The sequence below is a fragment of the Pundamilia nyererei genome, unplaced genomic scaffold (assembly GCF_000239375.1).
Source record: "Pundamilia nyererei isolate P.nyererei 1_Seehausen unplaced genomic scaffold, PunNye1.0 scaffold00012, whole genome shotgun sequence".
NCBI classification, from domain to species: Eukaryota; Metazoa; Chordata; class Actinopteri; order Cichliformes; family Cichlidae; genus Pundamilia; species Pundamilia nyererei.
In genome coordinates, this window is record NW_005187413.1 from 4,931,413 (window position 1) to 4,952,970 (window position 21,558).

Sequence of the window (21,558 nt, forward strand, 5' to 3'; positions counted from 1 at the left end):
GAAATATTCTGAGCTTTTTAAGCTTACGCTGACTGCAGGCCTAATCCAACAACCCACAGGATGTAATTAATAGGGAGATGAGAATGTAAAGCCATGATTGCTGCTATTGTCGTGCACCGAGCTCTAAAATAGGCAAAACCGTAATGAGCAGAAATGAAAAACTGTTTTTTAAATGTTTATTAATTAAGGCGTCTACAGTTAGAACCTGCTGTTTTCTTGTCTACTTAGTCTAATGAAAAAAATTAAATAAAATTTCTATTTTTTCCAAATTGCATAACACATAATCTATTATCATTCTTAGTTACGGGGTTTAAATATACAAACTGTCTTCCCACAACAACAACATCCTTCTAGCCTCACTCTGAGAGTTTCTGAGCACACATTCCATTTTCTGGCAAAAGCTTTTTAGCAAAGTAGATCAGCCTTCTCCATCAAATACATACAGTAGCATTCATCAACAATAGCCTAATTAAAAAGCTTTCAAGCTTGTTTTTCAGATCCACTAATCACCAAGACAGTCCAGTATTTGTTTATGGCCTGCGCGAGAACAAACGGTCTTACAGCAAATAAATCTGCGATAATCTAATTTCAGGTTGCCTACTTAAACGCTATAAGACTCTTGCAAAACCGCAGGTAAACTCTGCACTTCAGTATATGACATGCAATACGTGGAATTGTGAAAAGTACGTTGAAAAAAGTAAAGACTTGATGCGAGCAGAGCAGCTTGTTTGAATTGTGGCAAAATAGAAAAAAGAAAAAAAGAAAAAAGAAAGGTCAACCAAATTAACCAAAGCTTTTTGTTTGCCTACTCCGAATTAAAGCTCGTATATGTTGAAAAATAGAAGTCCTTTCTTTTAAAGCAGCAATATTTTTATTGCCTAAAAAGTAATTTCACAGCTCTTTGTAACACTTAAATGAGCATCTGTGCAAGTCCTCTGCTTTTGTGTGTATTTAGCTCGGTCCTTGTGGGATGACTTCATAGTTCAGAAGCAGAGAGCGATGACCTAACACTTTTATGCCTGATTGCATGTTCCTGTTTCTGTGAGTAAGAAATACATCTCAGCACCTCCCCTGCAGGAATTACACTTGAACCATGCAATAAGACATATCTCTCTGTAGAGCCGACATTAAAGTATTAATAAATAATAATGATGATGTCTTGGGAATGTGTTTCAAACTGTGTTTAAAATCCATGTGTAGTTTTCTTTTTTTAAAATTGTAACAAGTTATTCTACTTTTTAGTAGTTATTAAAGTTAGTCTGACCATTTCCCATCACTGTAAGCCTTAATTACATGAAATCAGTGAAATCAGTGGACTGATGACCAAATTCAGGATCAACACTGAAATAAATTGATTGCAGTCTTGCAGAAACATTATAGGAGAGGAAACATTCTCCTGCTAAATAAAATCTATGAATAAATTATTAACTCAGTTTCAAATCTCCACTCCCTGCTGCGTTTCACTCCATCAGTCATGCTAAATGACTGCAGCTTTGCACTTGTAAACATCTCTCCACAATTCCTTTTTCTAAATGTAAATGATGCTGCATGTGAGTAATAAACACACGAGTGCATTTTCAACAACACGTGCTCTTTATTTTTTATATTTTTGAGTTTTGATCAAGATCCCTTAAATTTGTTGTCAATTTCTTGGGTAGCAACAACACCTGACTGGGAGTCTATGATCATCAGCCAAACACATTACTTTCTCTTTATTATCAGCTTATTAGTGTGGTTAATCAGGCTGATAATGAGCCCAGGCGCCATGCCATTTAGATTTGATACCAGGCCAGGTATCCCCATCAGGCTCTCCATAGGCATCTAAGAGCTCCCTGGAGTTAAGTTTTCCTGGACACTAGGGGAGAGAGGGGTGACAGGAGGATCAGCGGTGAGTGGTGCTTGTAGTGATGATGACTGGAGTAGTATAGATCCATATGTTTGTGGCTGCTGGGATGAGAACAAAACAGCTAAAATAGGTTTAAACACACGGTGTGTGCCGGATTATTTGTTAGCAGAGGGCTTTGAAGACGTGTTTGTCTTATCTCTCTGAGAGCTTTCCAGATTTTTCTGGTCTTTCCGCTCAGCAGCTGGGCACACTCCACAGTGAGAAAAAGAAATTGATGCTCACTGTAACACAACCAATATCCTTTTGACCCCTCAGCTACACACCTCAGCTCTTCATAACACACACACTTGTTCCTGATGTGCGTTTTTTTTTTCTTATCACAGTCATGCAATCAAAAACAATCTAGTACTATCACCTCCCATCTGCCTCCTCTTTCTCCCTCCCTCTATCCTCTCCTTCTTTTATTCTCCCTCCCTCTCGGCTGCCTCACTCATTCCCTGAGCAGCACACTGAACTGGATAACGTCTCCTTCAACCCGCAGCACAGACTCATTTCTCTACACACCAGCTCTGAGTGGATGCTCAGCAGGGGTGTTTGAGATATTAGCACACTGTGGGGGAACGGCTCAGGGACTTCTGCCATCCATATACAAAGGTAAGCCTCCGGATCCTCTAGATTGCATTCCTGTTTGCTGTCAAGTGCCAAAGTGAAAGTGGTTAAAGTTACCCTGTGAAGCTGCAGCCTTCAGGCATCAGGTCAGCAGCAGAGTGGTCCCAGGACAGATTCAAAACACTAAGCTGTTAAGACATTGCTGTGGGGAAAACGTAGATGGCACCGTCACAAAGTTTAGGGCAAAATAAGGGAATGAGAATGAACGCCTATGAAAGTGTGCAGATTGCTGGCTGACCTGATAATCCTTGTTTTGTTTGTACAAAACAGTACCAGTCACTGAACAAAGCCGCATATAATATTAACGTGCCTAAAACAAAGACTCCATCAGACCTTTAGCACAGATTGATCCCACTTACAGAGAAAGGCTCTTATTTTGGAGACCCTGAATCTCTGACTGTTAGATTGTATTTGATACTTTTGGGTTTTATTGTTTTCTAGCTTTTAATGTCAAAGCTGCCGTGAATACCTTTGGAAATGAGTTAAAATCAATCTGAAAGTGTTTAGCAGAATTTTAACTTTTGATCTGCAATGTCACTCAACAAATGAATTGGTTTTCGCTTAAATGCTCATCTCACTGTTGACAGAGTGTACCACTAACTTAAACACATTAATCTCTGTTGGTTCTCCCATATCTTTTTATATGCATGCGTAGTATTAACAAAATAGCCTGTAGAAGTTGTTTGCACTTATAATTTGCCATTTTAAATATATTTTAAATAAGCTATACCATTTATTCTCTTCGCTCTTGTCTATTCTCCTACCCTCTTTGGCCAAATATCTTCAAATATGATATCGTAATTTCAGCATGGCTTTTAACTGATCAAACAACGGAGCCTAGAAATAGAAATGCCATCTCAGCTGTGACAGACAGTGTTACCCTGCCTTGCTAAAAGCTTACTGACAGACTGTGATGGACTCAGGAATATTGAAAATGTGACAAGCCTGCTGCAGTTAGGGAGTTTCAGAGCTGTGAGTCCTTTAAATGGTGCTTATAAAGGCTTAACGTTATGCTACATTGAGCACAGTAATCTCACAGTGTTATGAGTAGCAATATGATTACCGGCCAGGTAGCCATGTGAGCCTTTGAACTCAGCTAAACAAAGTAATTTGAACCAACAACGAGAGAAGGAAACGATCTCGATCAGTGATCTTGATGATAGAGTTGGAAATATTTACTCTCTTGGCTGATTAATATTTTTGCCTTTGCTCGCTTATGTCTATTTGAGCCCTACTTCAGTAAAGGTTATCAAGGTTACCAACTCAGCAGCCACCTAAATTTCAGCACCCATTTTACTTCTGTGTTTTTTTGCCTTTCTTTTAAAATGCAAGTAAAACTCCGTGGATCTCAGCTACAGCTGACGCAAGTTGTCCTCCACTGCTAAAAGCCCGTGATTGAGTCAGTGACAATGCTGATTCATCTCACTTTGAAAGCATGTGTTTAACATGTCTTTTTTCAATCTGCTGAACATCTGAAAACCTCAAGCATGGTGCCCATGCTGTCTCTTAAAAGTGTTGCCAGCTTTATAGTTGGTAAAATGAAGATAAATCAATACGCTGGACTGACAATGATGAGTGTTTTCGGTCCTCTTTTATCCCGAGTTGTGTCTCTCAGGCTACAAAGAGCCTGTCCTAACCATCTGCTTGGTCATGTTGAGGAATAAAGATGGAAGCCGGAGGTAGGCAATATGTTTTTGGCTTCACTGGACATAAAAATAAACGACAACTTTTTCCCACATGATAAAGAAAGTGGTCTGAGAAGGAATTGGACTCCTGAACCTCCTCTAGGGTCTGGTTATAGGATTTAGAAAATCGAATTTATAATAGGAAACGCTTGCCAATTACAGGTGTCTTCAGAAGGCTACATCTTGGCAGAGCACGGTTCAGATGCTGAGTGAATCAACACTGATTTAATTTTAGTGCATGTGAAGCACATGCGCTTGCGCACACTCATCTGCTTGTTGTTCATCTATAAGATAAAATTTTAAATCTCAAATGCACTAATTCAAACAAATCAGCACTGAGAAATATCTCAGTTTCTGTAATGGCGTGAAGTACAAATTAAAAGTGACATCCTTGTGTTCAACTTTTAACCAGCTTTTCCTAAAATGACCAGTCAAAAATAATACATGATGGTTTTAAAGGTTTCTTGTCTTATTAGAAAAGGAGTCTGTAAGGAATAATGAATTTTGCTTCTTTATTGTCCATTTCTTTATGCCAACTCAGTTTTGCATTAGTTGGAAATGAACATTGGATTTAATATTCAGTGAGACTGTCTGAGAACATTTGAAATATGTAAATAAGTCCCTGTAGTGAGCAGTAAATCTTGTGTCGTCACAACAGACTGAACATTATTCCTGAACAGTTTTCTATAATATGAGGTCGGTCTTTAACGCTTTGTCAGGATTGAGCCTCAGAGGGTGTTTCTATGCGGTGTGATGCTGATACAGTCTGCGGCTGGTAGTGAAGCTTTAACAAGCCCCTGCCTGCTCTTCATCACTATAGAGCCAGATATGTGCCCATGAGTATTCATCAGGAAGGGCTAATGGGCCACAGCAGTGTGAACCTCTGATTTACAGCCCGTCCCTGTCAGGCCTAATGATAGGGCAATGGGAATGGTTATGGAAGAAACAGGTGCTGCAGAGTGAATAGATGCAAAGCAATGCTGCTGAAAGCCACGGGTGATTGTTGTTTTGTCCATTGCACAAATGCTCATTTGCAATATTGTGCTCACAAATGCATAATTATTGTGCATAGAAATTAGCTCCCTTGAAGTAAAGCATGGCTCAGTGTGCATGTGTGTGGGGCTGTAAGGTGGGACCAAATACTTGCATTTAAAAAAAAACAATGAACAGAGTAGGCAAGTTTAATGTTCAACTGTTTGTTAAATTGTTTTCAGCTTGAGCGTCGCATTCGATGCACAGTGACTCTTTTCTTGCCAGATTAATAACATATGGACCTTAGCGATAAGGGTGCACCGGTGAAATGATCTTCTACACAGTACAAAATATGCTGAATATAGTAAAAGTATTAAACCATGTAGACCAACCTCTGTAGAATCATCAGGATTATAGAAAAATATTTAACAACCAAACATTCCCGCTGACATATTAAAGCTACAGAAATCCATTGTGTAATCCAAATTACAGACAACAACAACACATCCACACGGCTTCTGCAAAAAAGTCTTTGACCCTCACACTTGGCCTTAAAATGTGTCGAGGGTGATGGGCCCACAAGTGGACAGCTGAGACACGTAATCATTTACACCTGTGTATCTAAGGTGTCCAGGTAAACGTTTGGCTCTACTGGAAGGCCAAGATGCCTCGAGCACAGTTCTCGTATCTGTCTGTTCATTTTTTATAGCAACAATGTTTGACCTATGCCTGTGGTTCCTCTCCATTTTGGCACATGGTTGCTTAAACTGAAGCACCTACTATTTTGGACTGTGCCGCCGACTTTTTTCTGAAGGACTTAAGAGATAAAGATATCCACCAGTTTCACTGGGGGGGTAAAAGTACCCAAAATGGAAACATAATTTTGACCTTTTTTTCATAGTTACTGTCTCTTAAATCACACCAAAACTTTTCATCTCCCCCCATCCGTCTGCATGATGAAGACTCATTACCCACATGGTGACCTTTTCAGTTTAAATATTAACAGCAGAGTAATTTCTCCATATTTATATTTCTCCATATTTATAATTCAGCATTCCTCCTCCTCTAAGAAAATAAAAAGATTGAAGGCACTTTAACCTCTCCAGCTACTTGGATTTTATTAAGTTTATAATATATTGTTAAGCTGTGTAAAGAAAATCTCAAAACCTTATTTGTGGATTGAACAGGTTCAGAAGTCTTAATGAAAGACAACAGAAAAAAACCTGAGCTAAAACATTTGATGTCACTTTAGAAAAGAAAAATAAATCGCATCGTGCATCAAGACCAACAGTTTCACTGTCAGTGAAACTCATGTCAGTGAAGTTGTTGTAGGTGTTCGGCAGTTGAAGCTCACTCACTGCAGGTCAGCTGGCACAGTTTACCGATGGATCACTGCACTGCACAGCCCACACACACATACACACGCAAAAACACACGGCGGTAGCTCTGTGCCTGGACCATCCCACACTCCAACGGTGTCTTTCCTACAGAGCCGGCAGTTAGGAGGAATATGGGAAAATCCGAAAGCCAAATGGATATCATGGAGAAATCAAGTAAACCCGGAAAGCGTCGCTGGACTGTTGCGGAAATCGGTCTGTCTGTGCTGCTCCTGTTAGTCAGCTGTGCCTTGGCCGGGCTTGTAGTCCTCTACACATCAGCTATGAAAGGTAAATGCTCTGCTACGATCACCGTGGAAAAATCCAGATATTACAGTAGTAATGGCATGTGTCTCCCTACTCTGTTTGTTTGTAACATCAAGGCAAAACTGACACATGAAATAATCCTGGAAGTATTTTTTAAAATGGTCATCTTTATGCAATAATAATGTGTGTATGTTTTTAGATATCCTTGGTAGAAAGTTTAATGTTTAATGTCACTCACAAAAATGTAAACATTAAGTTGGAAAATGCAACTGGCTTCTGTCTGATGGCCTTTTGTTTAAAAATATCATTCAACCCACTCAACCCAGTTATTAAAGTCATGATAAATGATTGCAGAGTTTGTCTGATGTTTCGATCGTTTTTCTTGCATCCGACTCAGAACAATCAAGCAGGCCGAGCGCGTCCAGGAGCTCAACAGGTGAGGGTAAGTGTAATCTTCTAAGCTCAACACAGAATACACTGCGGGATGAGCAGGATGGCATGTGTCATATTTGAGCCTGCACCTCTGAAAGACACTGTAATACTGTAATTCCTTTTACTGCCTGATCAGCAGAGCCACACAAAAGTGAAAGAACACAGTCACTGCTGACACAGGCATTTCCTCTCTCGCACAGACTACAGATCTAGGCTACTTAAAATTGGGCCTGAACTTCACACAACAACATCCTCCCTCTCAGCTGGGGCACAGTTTGTCAAAGAGTTCTCTCGTAATTGTTCGCACTGATTTTTCCAGGCCAGCTGTTACGCTCCAACCCCAGCAATGTGTGTACAACTGCAGACTGTGTTACCGCAGGTGAGAAATCTGCTTTTTCTTTTTTTTTCTCCTGCTCTTACAATTTTGAAACTATCATCCTCCCTCAGTTGCCTTGTGAGATTTTCACCGCACTGTTCTTACGTCTCTCTTTCCTCGCCGACATCTTAAAGCTGCCCGGCTCTTGCAAAACATGGATGAGTCCGTGAAGCCTTGTGATAACTTTTACCAGTATGCCTGTGGGGGTTGGCTGGAGCGACATGTTATTCCGGAGACCAGTTCCCGTCACAGCGTCTTTGACATTCTGCGAGACAAGCTGGAGATTGTCCTCAAAGGTCAGCTGGGTGAAATCTTCAGTGTGGATCAGTGTGGGCTGCAGTATTCCGGTGAGACATTTTCAGACAGAAAATGTTTGTTTGTGTTTGGTTGTTGCAGGTGTTCTCGAGACAGTCAGTGAAGAGGACAGAGATGCCATCAAGAAGGCCAAAATCCTTTACAGCTCCTGCATGAATGAAAGTAAGGCTGTCTACAAAGGGGCAAGAGAGCACAAGATACACTGACAAAAAACTGTTTGCTGTTTATTATATCAGTCAGCCTTCCACAGCCGGGGTATCAGCAGGGTTCCCCAGCTTGAACTGAAGACTTTTTAAGACCTTAATATTTAATACTTACCAGCTGTGCATACCAGTAATTTCTGCTATGCAACCTGGGCCTGGCTAAATTGCATAAAATCGTTTGCTAGAGTAACCTGTTAGAGTCACTGGGAAATTTATTTAAGAAAACTTGCCTTTTGAGTCAGTGAATAAATAGCTTTGTATCTCAGAGCAGTGTAGGTGCCTGCTGCTGGTCTGAACTCAACATGGCGCAATTTCTTTTAGTAGTGAGACCATAATGTTCCTGTTATGTTCTACAACTGAGATTGTTCTTTTTTCCCTGCAGGCCTCATAGAGCAGCGTGACTCGCAGCCCCTCCTGAAGCTCATTGAGAGTATCGGTGACTGGCCTGTGGCGTCAGAGGACTGGAACACCACCACAGGTACAAATCACACTCTGATTAATGCCTCCTGCCTGTTCTATACAAACAAGCACGTGTGCACATGTAACACCGGCACACAAACAAGTGCTGTTCTTTCTCAAAAACATCACGCAGAGCCTGTGCAGCTATATTTGCTCTCAGTGAATAGCTGCGTATAAGCTTTGTTGGTGGGATCAAGAGGCCGGTCGAGGCTTTTCAGTCGAGCAGTCAGGTGTGGGGTTTGGGAGAGTGATGCGTGGGCAGAAGAGCAAGTCCTCAATCAGGACTGTGAAGGATGCTTTAAATAGTCCCCTCTTCCTCGTGCTCCTGGCTCTTGCCACTTTAATTAAATGTAATCATGGATGGTGGCTCAAACAGAATTAGCCACGCATAGCTGCATCCGCGCACACCAATTTACAAAGCGAGCCCAGAAAATGTGCAGCAGAGGCATAGAGATTTCTGCAGCCAGGTATGCTGAATAGCTCCTTACAGCTAGATAAATGTTCTTAAACTGAGTACAAATTTCTCTTTTTTATTTTGCAGAGGAAGCCTGGAGCTTTGAGGACACACTGGCAACACTTACTGCTCATTTCCACAAGAAGGTTGTGCTGGACATGTATGTGTGGACGGACGACCGGGACTCTCAGCGCCATATTATCTATGTGAGAAAACATTTTGTCTGGGCACAATTAGTACATGACAGCTGCTATACAACTACTACAGATAAACCTGACATTTGCTGTTGTCAACAGGGTCCGTAAACGAATGAAATGAACAATCTGTCCAACTTCCTTCATTGACTCAATCCTAATCACACGTACTCAGACATTTGTCTGGTTTCTTTTCTTAAGAAGGATGAATAACATTCTGAATTGACTGGCCACTTTTTGGCAAATGGTACTTCAACAGGGGTAGGTTTTCAGCAGGATTTAGTGCTCTGCACCGAAGGACAGTGTATCACTCACTCATCGTAATGAAGACACATGTCTCCCAGTCCAACAGTGTGTCCCATTAATGTGTTTCAGTGTTTACAGAGACATTAGAGAGCATTGTTCAGAAGAATGGCAGCACTGTTCTGTCAGTCAGTCCATCCTTTCACTTAAAATTAAAACATCTCAACAGCTCATTGCTCATGGATTGCTATGAAATTAATGGTACCCAATAAATTAGACAGACCTCTCTCTTCTTCGTTCAGCTGGTCTTTCTAGGCGTCACCACAGCAGATCACCCTATCTCTAACATCTTCCTCCGTTACATCAATCCTCTGCATCTCCTACTACATCCACAAATCTTCTTTGTGGTCATTCTCTTATCCTTCTGCCTGGCAGCTTTATATCTGACATCTTTTGTCCAGCATACTTTTGTTTCCAAACCACTCAGCCTGAGCCATCACTTTGATGTACTCATTTCTAATTCTGTCTGCTCTGGTCAATCCCAGTGAGAGACTTAATATCTTGAACTCTGAAACGTCTTCAGATCTGACAGTCAGACAGATAATTGAGTTTAGCATGCGGATTTTTGATTATCATTCTGTTAAAAACACATCTCTGCAAGTATTTTATGGATTATTGGTATGAAAAAGTGTTTAATTGCTGTCCTTATTCTTATATTTTGTTTAGATTGACCAGCCCGGGCTTGGGATGCCATCGAGAGACTATTACTTCAATGATGGAAACTACAAAAAGGTGATACGCAACATTTCACTCAAACCCTGATAAAAAACATACTGTTATCTTCATGAAATCTTGTGGATGTCTTCTCTTGTATTTGATTTTGAAAAATGAATGCATGAGATATCTGCCTCCATCACAGTTCAGTGGAGGTGAAAAGGATTAATATTAAAAGCTAGTATCTGACTAAAGATCTATTGGAACCTGCAGTCCAATGAAAACTGCTCATAGTGAGATCTCATCTTGAATAACAGCCAGTTTGGTTTGGGAAAAAATGTGCTGTTGAGTTTCACTTTTGCAGTTTTTTACTCATATAATACTTGGAATATTCGTTCTAAGCTTTTGTTAAAATAAAATGAATATATTCAAAATTTTATTTAATCTATACCACAGGTTCGAGAGGCCTACCTACACTTCATGGTTTCCATTGCAAAGATAACCCGAGAGGACAGGAATTTGACTCAAGATGACGACCGAGTGTGGGAGGAAATGATGCAAGTGCTGGAGCTGGAGACAGACATCGCCAATGTGAGTGCCAGCTGCAGCAGGAAATGGAACTGTGAAACGAGGTTCAGGAAAATTAACAATGACAAGATGAAAAATGAGCACCTCCTCTCTGCTTCCAGTAAATGAGAGAATCAGACAAATACATATTGGAACCAGGAGATCAGCCAAGCTCTTAACCATCCTTTTTTCAAATTCATGCCTCCTAGGAGCATAACAAATGAGACTCTGCTGATGAAAGGATAGCAAAATGTGACTATATAACAGAAAAAAACAAATCAGTTTAGATTTTTTGTTTTTCCTTCCTGTTGCCTGACAGGCTACATCACCAGCAGAGGAACGCCAAGATGTCACCATTCTTTACAACAAGATGGCACTTGGTGAACTGCAGAGCACATACGCCTTTAATGTAAGAATTATTTCACTTCATTTTTGTTATTGAGGTGCAGGCAGGTCACTCTGATTGGTTACAAAAAGTCAGATTGCATTGAAGTCTATAAGAAAATGATCGTACTGCTCACATGATGTATAAGCTCACTAAAGCCTTTCCTGATGACTCTTTGGTCACATTCACAATTTTAATGCCTTACTTTATAAAGCCTGACTTTTTGAATATTTTGGGCCTCATTGTAGTTAAAAATGGGATAAAGCAGGGTGTGCTTTAGGGTGAGATTCCACTCAGGTTCCCTTCCTCTCTTCTTCTCTCCAATTTACCAAGACGTCGACACCCAAAATGCTCGGTTTAAGGCTTCAGAATAGGACTTCACTAAAAATGGATGACCTCATAATAACTACCAGGACTCAGTTAGCATGTAAAATGTTAAAAATCTGTGATAGTAAGATCAGCAAAAAGACTTTGGAAGGGTTGCCAAGAGAAAACCTTTTTCTCTCTAAAAAGAGCATGATAGCACAGCTTGGGTTTGCAAAGCAGCATCTGAACGAACCACAAGACTTCTCAGACAATGTCCAGAATGGACAAAGGCCAATTTCAAGAATGCAACAATGGACAGATGGGATCAAACCACCACATTTGGTAAAAGCCAAACACCTCATACGAACAGTCAGCACAGAGGTGATGATTTGGGCTTGTTCTGCAGCCACAGGTCCTGGATACCTTGCGGTCACTGAGCTGACTGAACACCAAAGTATTGTAGTGTCAAGTTTCTGAAAGCTAAAGCTTTGTGCCATGAAACAGAACAGCGATCTCAAACACAGCAGCAAATCCCCAGCAAAATAACTGAACATGGAAAAAAAATCACAGTGTTGCAATGACTCAAAGTACAGACCTCAACCCCAATGAAATGATGTGTTTGCACATGAACAACTACCTCCAAACCTCAATAAACTGAAGCAATGTTGTAAAGAAAAGTGGGTCAAAATTTCCCAGCAGTTATGTGAGAGACAGATAAAATCCAGAAAATATTACTTCAGGTTATTGTTGCTAAAAACGATTGTACACGCTACTGAATCATGGGGTGTGGTTAGCTGTTTATAGGACTGCAAAAAGCCCTGTGAAAACTTTCTTTTTCACATGACTCCATGTACTGTTTATGAGAAAACATCAGTTTCTGAAATGTAAATGCAATTTATATGCCTTGTTTTAAATTTTGCAAAATCACCTCATTCCTTTTATTATTAAGAGTTAGGAAGAAGATCGATGACCCTTTTCCTGTACAGGAAATATGAAGATATAACCGGCAACTAGTTAGGTCAGCTTTGCATAAAAAGTTCCCAAAATGCAAAATATTTCTCCAAAAATCTGCAACAAGTAGCCCATATGGCAGTTAACAAGCGCAAGACTGCTGGTTAATAAGACAGCATTGCTTCAGAATTATTCAAGTTAATGCTTTTGACTCTTACATGTGATACTTATGTAGCTGCAAAGAAAGTATTTACAGAAAAAGAGACCTTTGGAAACATCTCTTGGATCCTGTGCACAACAAGCGGCCAGTGTTCAAAATCTGCCGTGTTATTTTTGTGAGTAATGACGCCTTGTACAATGTTTACACCTTGCACATTGTAATTGATGGTACCACTTTAACTTGTTGTGCATGGTGGCTATTTTGGACACCGACCGACACGGGGGCCATATTTGATAGCTGAAATTAGAAACGTTACAAAAAAATGGCTGAAAAAACTAATGTTGTTATTCAGTTAAAAAGGAACATTTCATAAGCATCCCCCAAATACTCACATAAGAAAGGAGCACACTGACTTATTGGAAAGTCAGTGGTTTCTGATCTGCCTGTCTCTTTAGGCGAGATACTGAATCCCAGGAAAGTTCCTGTTCTTTCTGTGTGTGTGTGTGTGTGTGTGTGTGTGTGTGTGTGTGTGTGTGTGTGTGTGTGTGTGTGTGTGTGTGTGCTTTCAGTAAACAGCACCATATAAATGCAGTTAATTCACAGTGTTTGTATGGCTTTGGTCAAAAAGCAAAAATCAACAAGTAATTAACATGTTTCTTTAAGAAATACTGTTTATCAGCCATTGTTCAACCTTATTTTAAACAAAGGAGGTGTTGAAAACCATCTTAGTTGAATCCAATGAGATGTAAAATCTTTAAAGATTTAAAGTTTTTACCTATGAGTGACCCCTCACCCTCTAAATTAACTGAGAGCTGGAAGGCCTACAACATGTAACCATATTAAATTATAACTACAGACAAATAAAACTAAATATGTTAAAAATATAATATATTTGTCTTGCAGGGTTTCAACTGGACACGATTTATTCAAGGTGTGCTGTCGAGTGTGTCCATTGATGTCCAGTTGGACGAGGAGGTGGTCGTGTATAGCTCTCCCTATCTTGAGAAGATGAACGATGTTCTCTCCAGACACAGTATCAGGTCAATCCTGGACTGTCATCCAAGAAGGAGTCTGTAAAGATTATATTATAACTGAAAATATACACTGCAACACAGCTTAACAAAAACTATTAATCTTTGCAGAACTATGCAGAACTACCTCACCTGGCAACTCATCATTGACAGAGTTAACAGCTTGAGCCGCCGCTTTAAAGATGCCAGAGCGCGATACAGAAAGGTTTGACATAACAGAACAACATATGCTAATGCGAGCTTATTTGAAGACAAAATAACTGTATTTGTGCGTGGTTAGACTCTCTATGGGACCACTGTCGAGGATGCTTGGTGGCGAGAATGTGTGCGTTATGTCCAAAGCAGCATGGAGAACGCAGTGGGAGCTCTGTACGTGCGCGAGACTTTTGCAGGAGAAAGTAAACGAATGGTGAGTGCTTTTGGCCCCGAAACCGCTTCGAACACAGCAGAAAGAAGTTTGAAAATGAGTTTAAATTCAAGTGAAACACAAATTCTGCTTCGTTGTTACGTATTTGTAGCATTTTTATCCAAACGCCAAATTGGAAAAAAAAAAGTACATATCATTTATTAGCACTGATGCTTTGGAAGAATTAGACAGTATGGGGATAACTTGCCTTCTTTATTTAGAATTTATCGCAGGTTTTAATACATGCTGAGTCAGCTGAGTTAATTAAATGCAGCTTTACTTAAACAGAAAAATAAAAAGGGGGTGCAGGTTACAATTATTAATGCAGGAAAAGATAAAGACATGGATAATTTGCTCTACGGTCTAGGCTTGAACTTTTTTAGCAGTATTTTTGAGCTGCAGTGCCACAAAATTAGGAAGCCAAATAGGATGAGACTTTCCATTAGGCCATGCTTAACATTTTTATCACACTAGACAGACCTATTTGTAAACTCAAAACATATTTTTTGGCATATTTTTTCTGAGTTTCTCCTTTAGTACAGGACTCAGATTCTCAGTCTTTGTCATTTGTTCACAGGTGAGTGACCTCATCAGCAAGATCCAAGCAGCGTACGTAGAAACACTGGAGGAGTTAAGCTGGATGGACACTCCCTCAAAGGAGAAGGCGAGAGAAAAGGTATAATATAAATAAAAGTTTTTGTTGCTTTCCTCAGAGGGTGATTGGCATTATCATACTGATTGCTCTGCATCACTTCAAGGCCATGGCAATCAAGGAACATATCGGCTATCCAGATCATATCCTGCAGGAGAGCAACCAAAAGCTTGACCAAGAGTATGCCCATGTAAGTAAAAGCCTAGTTTCTAGTTTTTCTAAAGATTCTCTCATCATTGATGTGTCACATTTCTCTTTTTAGCTAAATTTCAGTGAAGAACACTACTTTGAGAACATCCTGGAGAACCTCAAGTCAGAAGCCCACAAGAGTCTGAAGAAGCTCAGAGAGCCTGTGGATCCTGACTTGTAAGTGACTGATACAACTGGTCCTGTTTCAGATGTAGTAAACACAGATGTAGTTCTGTCTATCTAAAAATGTACTGGGTGCACTGAATGTACTGCTGCTGCTCCACGTCCTTATAAAATAACTCAAAGGATACTAAAAGTGAAGGTTAAAATTCATTTTTCATGGTGCAAAATGAGCTCTGCGCATGAGCTGTACAGCTGCTGTATTAAGTATAAATGTGCCTTAATAAAGCCTGTCACACCTCAGGTGGATCATTGGTGCTGCTGTGGTTAATGCATTCTACTCACCCAACAGAAATCAGATTGGTAAGAGCTTTACAAGAATCACACAAGGCCAACGGCAGCCTCTCTGACACATTAAAGATGTTTTTTATAGTAACTCTCGCTCCTAATCACATGCCTGTTCAGCACTGCTAGTACTTGTGATTTCACTCCCTCTTTGCCTGTATCCATCCAGTGTTCCCTGCAGGAATCCTGCAGCCGCCGTTCTTTAGCAAGCATCAGCACCAAGCTCTTAACTTCGGCGGAATAGGGATGGTTATCGGACATGAGATCACGCATGGATTTGATGACAACGGTGAGATGCTGGTGACTGATAAGTCATATTTTTAGGAACCTGAAATGATGAAGGCAGTTTGTTTTTAAGTAACCTTTTATTTCAAATTTGTTATTGCTAGCTAATGACAATGATGAGTGTCTCCGTGCAGGGCGTAATTTTGACCAAGATGGTAATATGCTGAACTGGTGGAGTAATTACTCTGCTGAGCACTTCAAAGAGCAGTCGCAGTGCATGGTGCAACAATATGGCAACTTCAACTGGAAGCTAGCAGGCGGACAAAATGTAAGCAGTTGCAGCACGTACGAAATAGCATGTTTTGTCTTGGCTGTAATACCGTTTATTAAGCGAGCACCACAATGAGTGTTTTCACACTGCTGTGTGTGAATGGTTTTGTCCGTGTGATTGCAGATCAGTGGAATCAGCACTTTGGGGGAGAATATTGCAGACAATGGAGGGGTTCGTCAAGCATACCAGGTTGGATGTTAGACGCACAAAACCCACATGTTACTATTTCAGCAGCAGTGACAAACTCCAGAAGGCTTATAATAAACTTTCTGTGTGGGGATGTGTGTTTACAGGCTTATCTTAAGTGGGTGGAGATGGAGGGTGAAGAGCCTCGTCTACCTGGTCTAGACATGGATCACAAGCAGCTTTTCTTTCTTAACTTTGCCCAAGTAAGTAATGGGGGAACATGAGCTAAAACCCGAAGCTCACAAGGAGCATTTCTTTCAGTGGATACTTTGCGCTGTGAAGTAAACAGAGCAGCAGAAGGAGAGGTTCAGGGGTTCAGAGGGTGAAGCAATCCCAAAGCAAATCACTGTTGAGCAACACACGCAGCTGTGTGGCAGAGTAGCTGCCAAAGTAAAGAGCATCTTGGTGCCACAGTATATAAAGCAAAGGCAGAAAGCTGTCACTGACAATAAAACAGTACAAATAATTGTAAAAAAATCTGCTCCTCACTGAGATAAAGAGATAAAAAAATGGACATATAAAAACTGAGAGTTGATTTATTAGGTGGGATATTAATACTTTAAATACACAAAGTATTCAGAAGTATATTTGGTTGGTTTAATACAAAGAGAAGCCTGTGCAGTAATCAAAGTCTGCAAAAAATCGAGCGAAGCACTAATGCATTATTTTTTTCCAGGTATGGTGTGGTGCTTATCGGCCTGAGTATGCCAGCCAGTCCATTAAGACTGACTCACACAGTCCTTTAGAATACAGGTAAGAAGCTTTAGTGTGGAATAATTTCAGAGGTACACTAATAACATTTTATTTTTGTCAGAACCTCAGACATACCCTTAAGTCCTTCCTCTCCACTCAAATGTGAGATCTGTGCAGTGTCATTTCTCTGCACTGAGAAAAAGGACTTTAGGATCAAATCTTTATAGAAAGCACTGAAGTAAATGTGTATATATGAAAAAAATACACACACACAAACACACACACATATGTATATATACATAGTGCGTGATAATGTAGCTCTGAAAAGCAGAAAGAGGAAAAATGAAACTGAATAAAACAGAATTAATATGACGTGTTTTGTTTTATATAATGACCCAATGAAGAAATCTTACTGACTAAATAAAGATTTGGATGCAAAATAAATGCTGCTGAATTAAAGTGTTGGTGCAGCTATGCTGAAAAAAACCCTACTTTTTACAAGCAGCAGTCCTTCATTTTTTAAAGCATGTTTGTTGGAAATTTTATACATTTACAACACTGGAAATTCATTCAGCAGGGCTATTTTATATAAAATCAAACAAATCTAATGTATTTATATGATATGATATATCTTTATTAGTCCCACAAGGGGAAATTTCATAAACTATATGAAATACTTATACATATATAAAGTGTTTTGAGTTTCATCTATTTTTAAAATTCACAATAACTTTAGTATATTCACTTAAGGCATGTACAGTTTTACCTTACCATAATAGTATGAATGTTCTCAGACGTACAGATGCTCTCAGTACATAGGGGTAGATCAAAGCTTTTTTTTATTGCACGTCATTCTTTCCAACAGTTATGAGCCCTCATGACTTCTTAAGTACAGCACATACCCACGTGAAGTTTTCAGACACATTTAAGCTGTTAAAAACCACAACCAAATCATCCACCCACTCCAAGTGTCAGCATAATGTTTTTCCATAATCAGCTTTGAGCATGGGCCCACACTGATGACGTAGAAGTCTCAAAAATGTATTAAACATGATACACTCGGCGTTAAATGGTTAAAGCTTGCGGGTAAGTGTGGAAGTGGCTCAAAAAATGAGGTACTGTGAGTATAATTATCACTTATTTGCACTTTGTAATTCACAGTTGTGCTTTTATGACTGACCTTTTATGACCTTTCCTCCCGTCTGAGTGCAGCTGCACTCCTCAGCTGAACAGCTCTGCTTTGCTTTATTCAATTTAAAGATTCTCCATACTGAAAATATAAGCCTGATACTCCCACTTGTCATGACAAAGGATATATCCGTGAAGTACTGGTGCAGTGTAGCTCAGTTTGTTGATCCAAATGAGTACTTGGAGACTGAACTAACACCATCAACATACTTTAGCTTTTATTATCCTTGATGTTCTGCTTTTCTTTTGTCCTCAGGGTCCTTGGATCGCTCCAGAATTTTGAAGCTTTCTCAGAAGCCTTTCAGTGCCAAAAAGGCAGTCCAATGAACCCTGAGCTGAAGTGTCGGGTCTGGTAGAACTCCTGAGATTTGTTGGTTTTCTTAGCATGGGCAAGTCAAATCAAAAGAATAAGTTGTACTTTAAAACCCACAGAGATATCCTGCTCATGACTTATTCCAGTATGTTTGGGGCCGAGTGATGACGCAGACACGTGCATATATGGTACCGTAGGTGTTTTTTAAACAGCTGGCGTCCTCAGTACTCCATAGGTTCTTAAATTTAAAGCACGCAGATTGTAAAAGAGAAACTTGCTTGAATATCTTATCAAGTTTGAATTATTGTCAGTGGATGAGGAGGTCAGTTGTTCCCTTTTGTTTTGTTTTTATTTGTATTTTTTTAATGTCCCACATCGGGGCACATGAATGGAAAGGCTACATGGAAAAGATGAGACTTTTTGAACGGCTTAATGAGGTTGACTTTAAATGCCCAGCGAGCATTTGTTGAACAAATTCTTCTCATAAATCTTAAGTGGATTTTTGTAATTTAATGTGTAGCCTTTCATCTGATGTACTGTTTTTAAGACATCGTGCCACTTCAGAAGGAATAATGGTGAGCAAATCTGACTCTGGCTGAAGAGCATGAAATAAATGAGAACTTACGGCTTTGCTGATGCAAAGCTACAAAAGAATTAGTCACACTCTGAGAGTTTGGTCATTCACTGTTACATGAAAACAAATTGCTTAAAGACTTTAAGACTGTTAAATCTTTGCAGCTTTAACCTTAAATTAACACTCTGAGGGAGCTGCTGCGTTTAGCATTTTTACACTTACGGCATGGATAAATATTTAACATTTTCAAAGCTGGCTAAGCAGTTTTCTAAGTTTCTTTGCCACATTTTGCAAATGATTGTTACTCAATACTCTACCACGGAAATGTACTATATACATGTACTGTATGTCATGACACTTTGCTGTGGCCTGCTCCTTAGATCGTGAGAAAAAAAACCCCCAGGATTTGTTGGAGGTCGAGTGATGTGACATTGATATTAGTTGCATTATTGGTTACTCCCACTTTTGACTGTAATCTGTTTAGCCCCCAGTTGTTATGTGTTTCTGAAGCCGAGAGGTTAAAGAGCTGAGCTCAAAATCCTTAACATGACGTGAACCTACATTCATTTTATAAAATAATGTTACTCGTGTGAGATCTGTAAGTTCACATTTAACCCAAAATAGTGCTTGGGTTTTTAGTTTTGTGCGCTTTCTTTCCGACATGAGTGAAAACTCACACAGACATTTAGCCTCTGGGGCGTAGCCAATTACATGCTGTGCTGAAATGAGGGGAAAACCCCCTCAGATACACTTGGACAGGCAGCAGATGAAGTGGTTTTCTTCTGATCTTGCATTGATCAGTGTCGTATGAGATGAAAGGATGGAGCGCGGTGACCGCTGTAGCTGATCCACAAGCTCGCACTGAAGAATGGGGCTTGTCATTAACAAGATGGCCAGGGCCAGGACTGTTATTTTCTACCTTTATTAACAAGTAATGACAGGAGAATCAAAGAGGATGGAGACACTGGCTGCCGTAAGCCGACATTTTTGTGCTAGAGAGAGCTTTCAAACACAAACAACACACACACACACACACACAGACGGTTTTGAATGTTTGCTGTCACTGGTCACATTTAGGGTGGCCTTGGTTAACTGAACACGACTGTTAGGTCTCAACAGAGGCTGCTAAATTGAATGTGCATATTGAAGCTTTATACTTTCAGAGGGTCAGTCTCAGTGCTCCAAACAACAAAAACTGTTGTTTCAAACAGGGGGGGAGAGGAAATATTACTGAAAGATTTTTCCCCAGAATCTAAGTGATGACAGTGTGCTGCCATCTCAAAGACAAATGTTTGACATTTTGGGAAATGCATTTAAAAAAAATATACATGTAGGTATTCATTTTCACATTTAATAACAAAGAGGAAACAGTTACATCTGACTAATGGTAACAAAATTCACCTTTCAGCACCTTTGTCGTTTATAAATCACAAGGATGTGTACTAGAAATTACAGCTACTGTATATACTTAAAGATTTTCCCAGAGAACAACAATCACTTGGCTACAGTTAATAACCCTGGCTGTATCTAAAATCATTATGTATTATATTTGAATTAAGCCAGACCCAACTTTATCACAGGTGGGTAAAAAAAGCAAAGGACAAAATAGTTAGTCTCTTAACCCGTAAACCTTGAAACACGAAATAGTTACTAGTAATTTTTTTTTTTAAATCTTCTGACAAAATTTTCTAAACAATATAAAGTTAGGATGCAAACCTCTAAGTCAAGTTTGGCAAAAGTTAATTAAAAAACAAAACCTGCCAAAGAATCAAAAAGAGGCACAACTGGGGGGTAAAAAAAAATGTTTGAAAATCAGCTAGCAATGTGGCTCAAAATCAACTATAATCACAATAGTTGCAGTCTACTATATATATATATATGGGCTGAGAATGATACAAATAACTTTGTTGAGTGAACTGGTAACTGCAAGGGTGGGAAAGGCAGGGGTTATCCTAGGGCAGGTGGTAATAGCATGATATGAAATGACAGAAGGGTTAGAGTTTGAATAAGCTGTGACAGAATCTTCTCCCAACGGAGGCCAGAAACTAACACAGCCAACCCATAGTGGACCACCAGGAGCAGTCATGTAGAAGATAAAGGGTGCAGGCGGACAGGCAGGAGGGACGAATGGTCCTGCTGGAGAAGTTGAAAGCAGAGCTGGGACAAAGAGACGGGACAGTTGCTCAGAGCAGGATACCTACTCGCCACTGTGCAGCTATTTTAGCTTGAACCTGATGTCACCTGATGTGAGGATAATGTCTTTATATTCCTCAGTTCTCAGTGTTTTTTGAACCAGAGAGATAAAACACTGATAGTTCAATTCAATTAAGTTTTATTTATACAGCACCAAATCACAACAACAGTTGCCTGAAGGCGCTTTATATTGTAGGGTAGACCCTACAATAACCAGTGTTGGGCAAGTTACTTTGAAAAAGTAATTAATTAGAGTTACTAGTTACTCCTTCAAAAAAATAACTGAGTTAGTAACTGAGTTACAAGATTCTGAAAGTAATTAATTACTTGAAAAGTAACTATTGCGTTACTTTAAAAAAATGTTTAACCCTCTGGGGTCCAGGGTATAATTGGCCATTTTTAACCACTTTTGATGTTCCCTCCACATTTCACCTTTAAAAACTATTTTTACATCCTTTTCAGCACAACCTCACGTGTCTGAATTTACAGTTATGTTTTCATGTTGACATACTGTATTAACACAATTGATCTAAAATTG

The 21,558-nt window shown here is 39.7% G+C and overlaps 1 protein-coding gene across 1 annotated transcript; it reads left to right on the forward strand.

Moving 5' to 3' along the window:
- The first annotated feature begins 2,355 nt into the window (after window positions 1–2,355).
- Window positions 2,356–20,129, forward strand: mmel1 (membrane metallo-endopeptidase-like 1). The gene is made up of 24 exons (XM_005724625.1): window positions 2,356–2,500; window positions 6,663–6,839; window positions 7,213–7,257; window positions 7,567–7,626; window positions 7,758–7,919; window positions 8,020–8,100; window positions 8,524–8,619; window positions 9,142–9,260; window positions 10,218–10,283; window positions 10,662–10,796; window positions 11,092–11,181; window positions 13,478–13,614; window positions 13,717–13,810; window positions 13,886–14,014; window positions 14,589–14,687; window positions 14,770–14,853; window positions 14,926–15,029; window positions 15,277–15,335; window positions 15,487–15,606; window positions 15,737–15,870; window positions 15,997–16,062; window positions 16,167–16,262; window positions 16,736–16,812; window positions 18,197–20,129. The coding sequence occupies exons 2-24, from the start codon at window positions 6,683–6,685 to the stop codon at window positions 18,294–18,296; spliced, it is 2,310 nt and encodes a 769-aa protein (XP_005724682.1). The 5' UTR covers window positions 2,356–2,500; window positions 6,663–6,682; the 3' UTR covers window positions 18,297–20,129.
- The last annotated feature ends 1,429 nt before the right edge of the window (window positions 20,130–21,558 follow it).

Excerpts from the sequence above, each read along its gene's own strand:
- mmel1 (XM_005724625.1), top strand. The coding sequence starts at position 6,683 with ATGGGAAAATCCGAAAGCCAAATGGATATCATGGAGAAATCAAGTAAA. Across the intron at positions 7,920-8,019 it reads GCTGGAGATTGTCCTCAAAG|GTGTTCTCGAGACAGTCAGT; the intron begins GTCAGCTGGGTG and ends TGGTTGTTGCAG. Across the intron at positions 15,030-15,276 it reads GAGCCTGTGGATCCTGACTT|GTGGATCATTGGTGCTGCTG; the intron begins GTAAGTGACTGA and ends GTCACACCTCAG.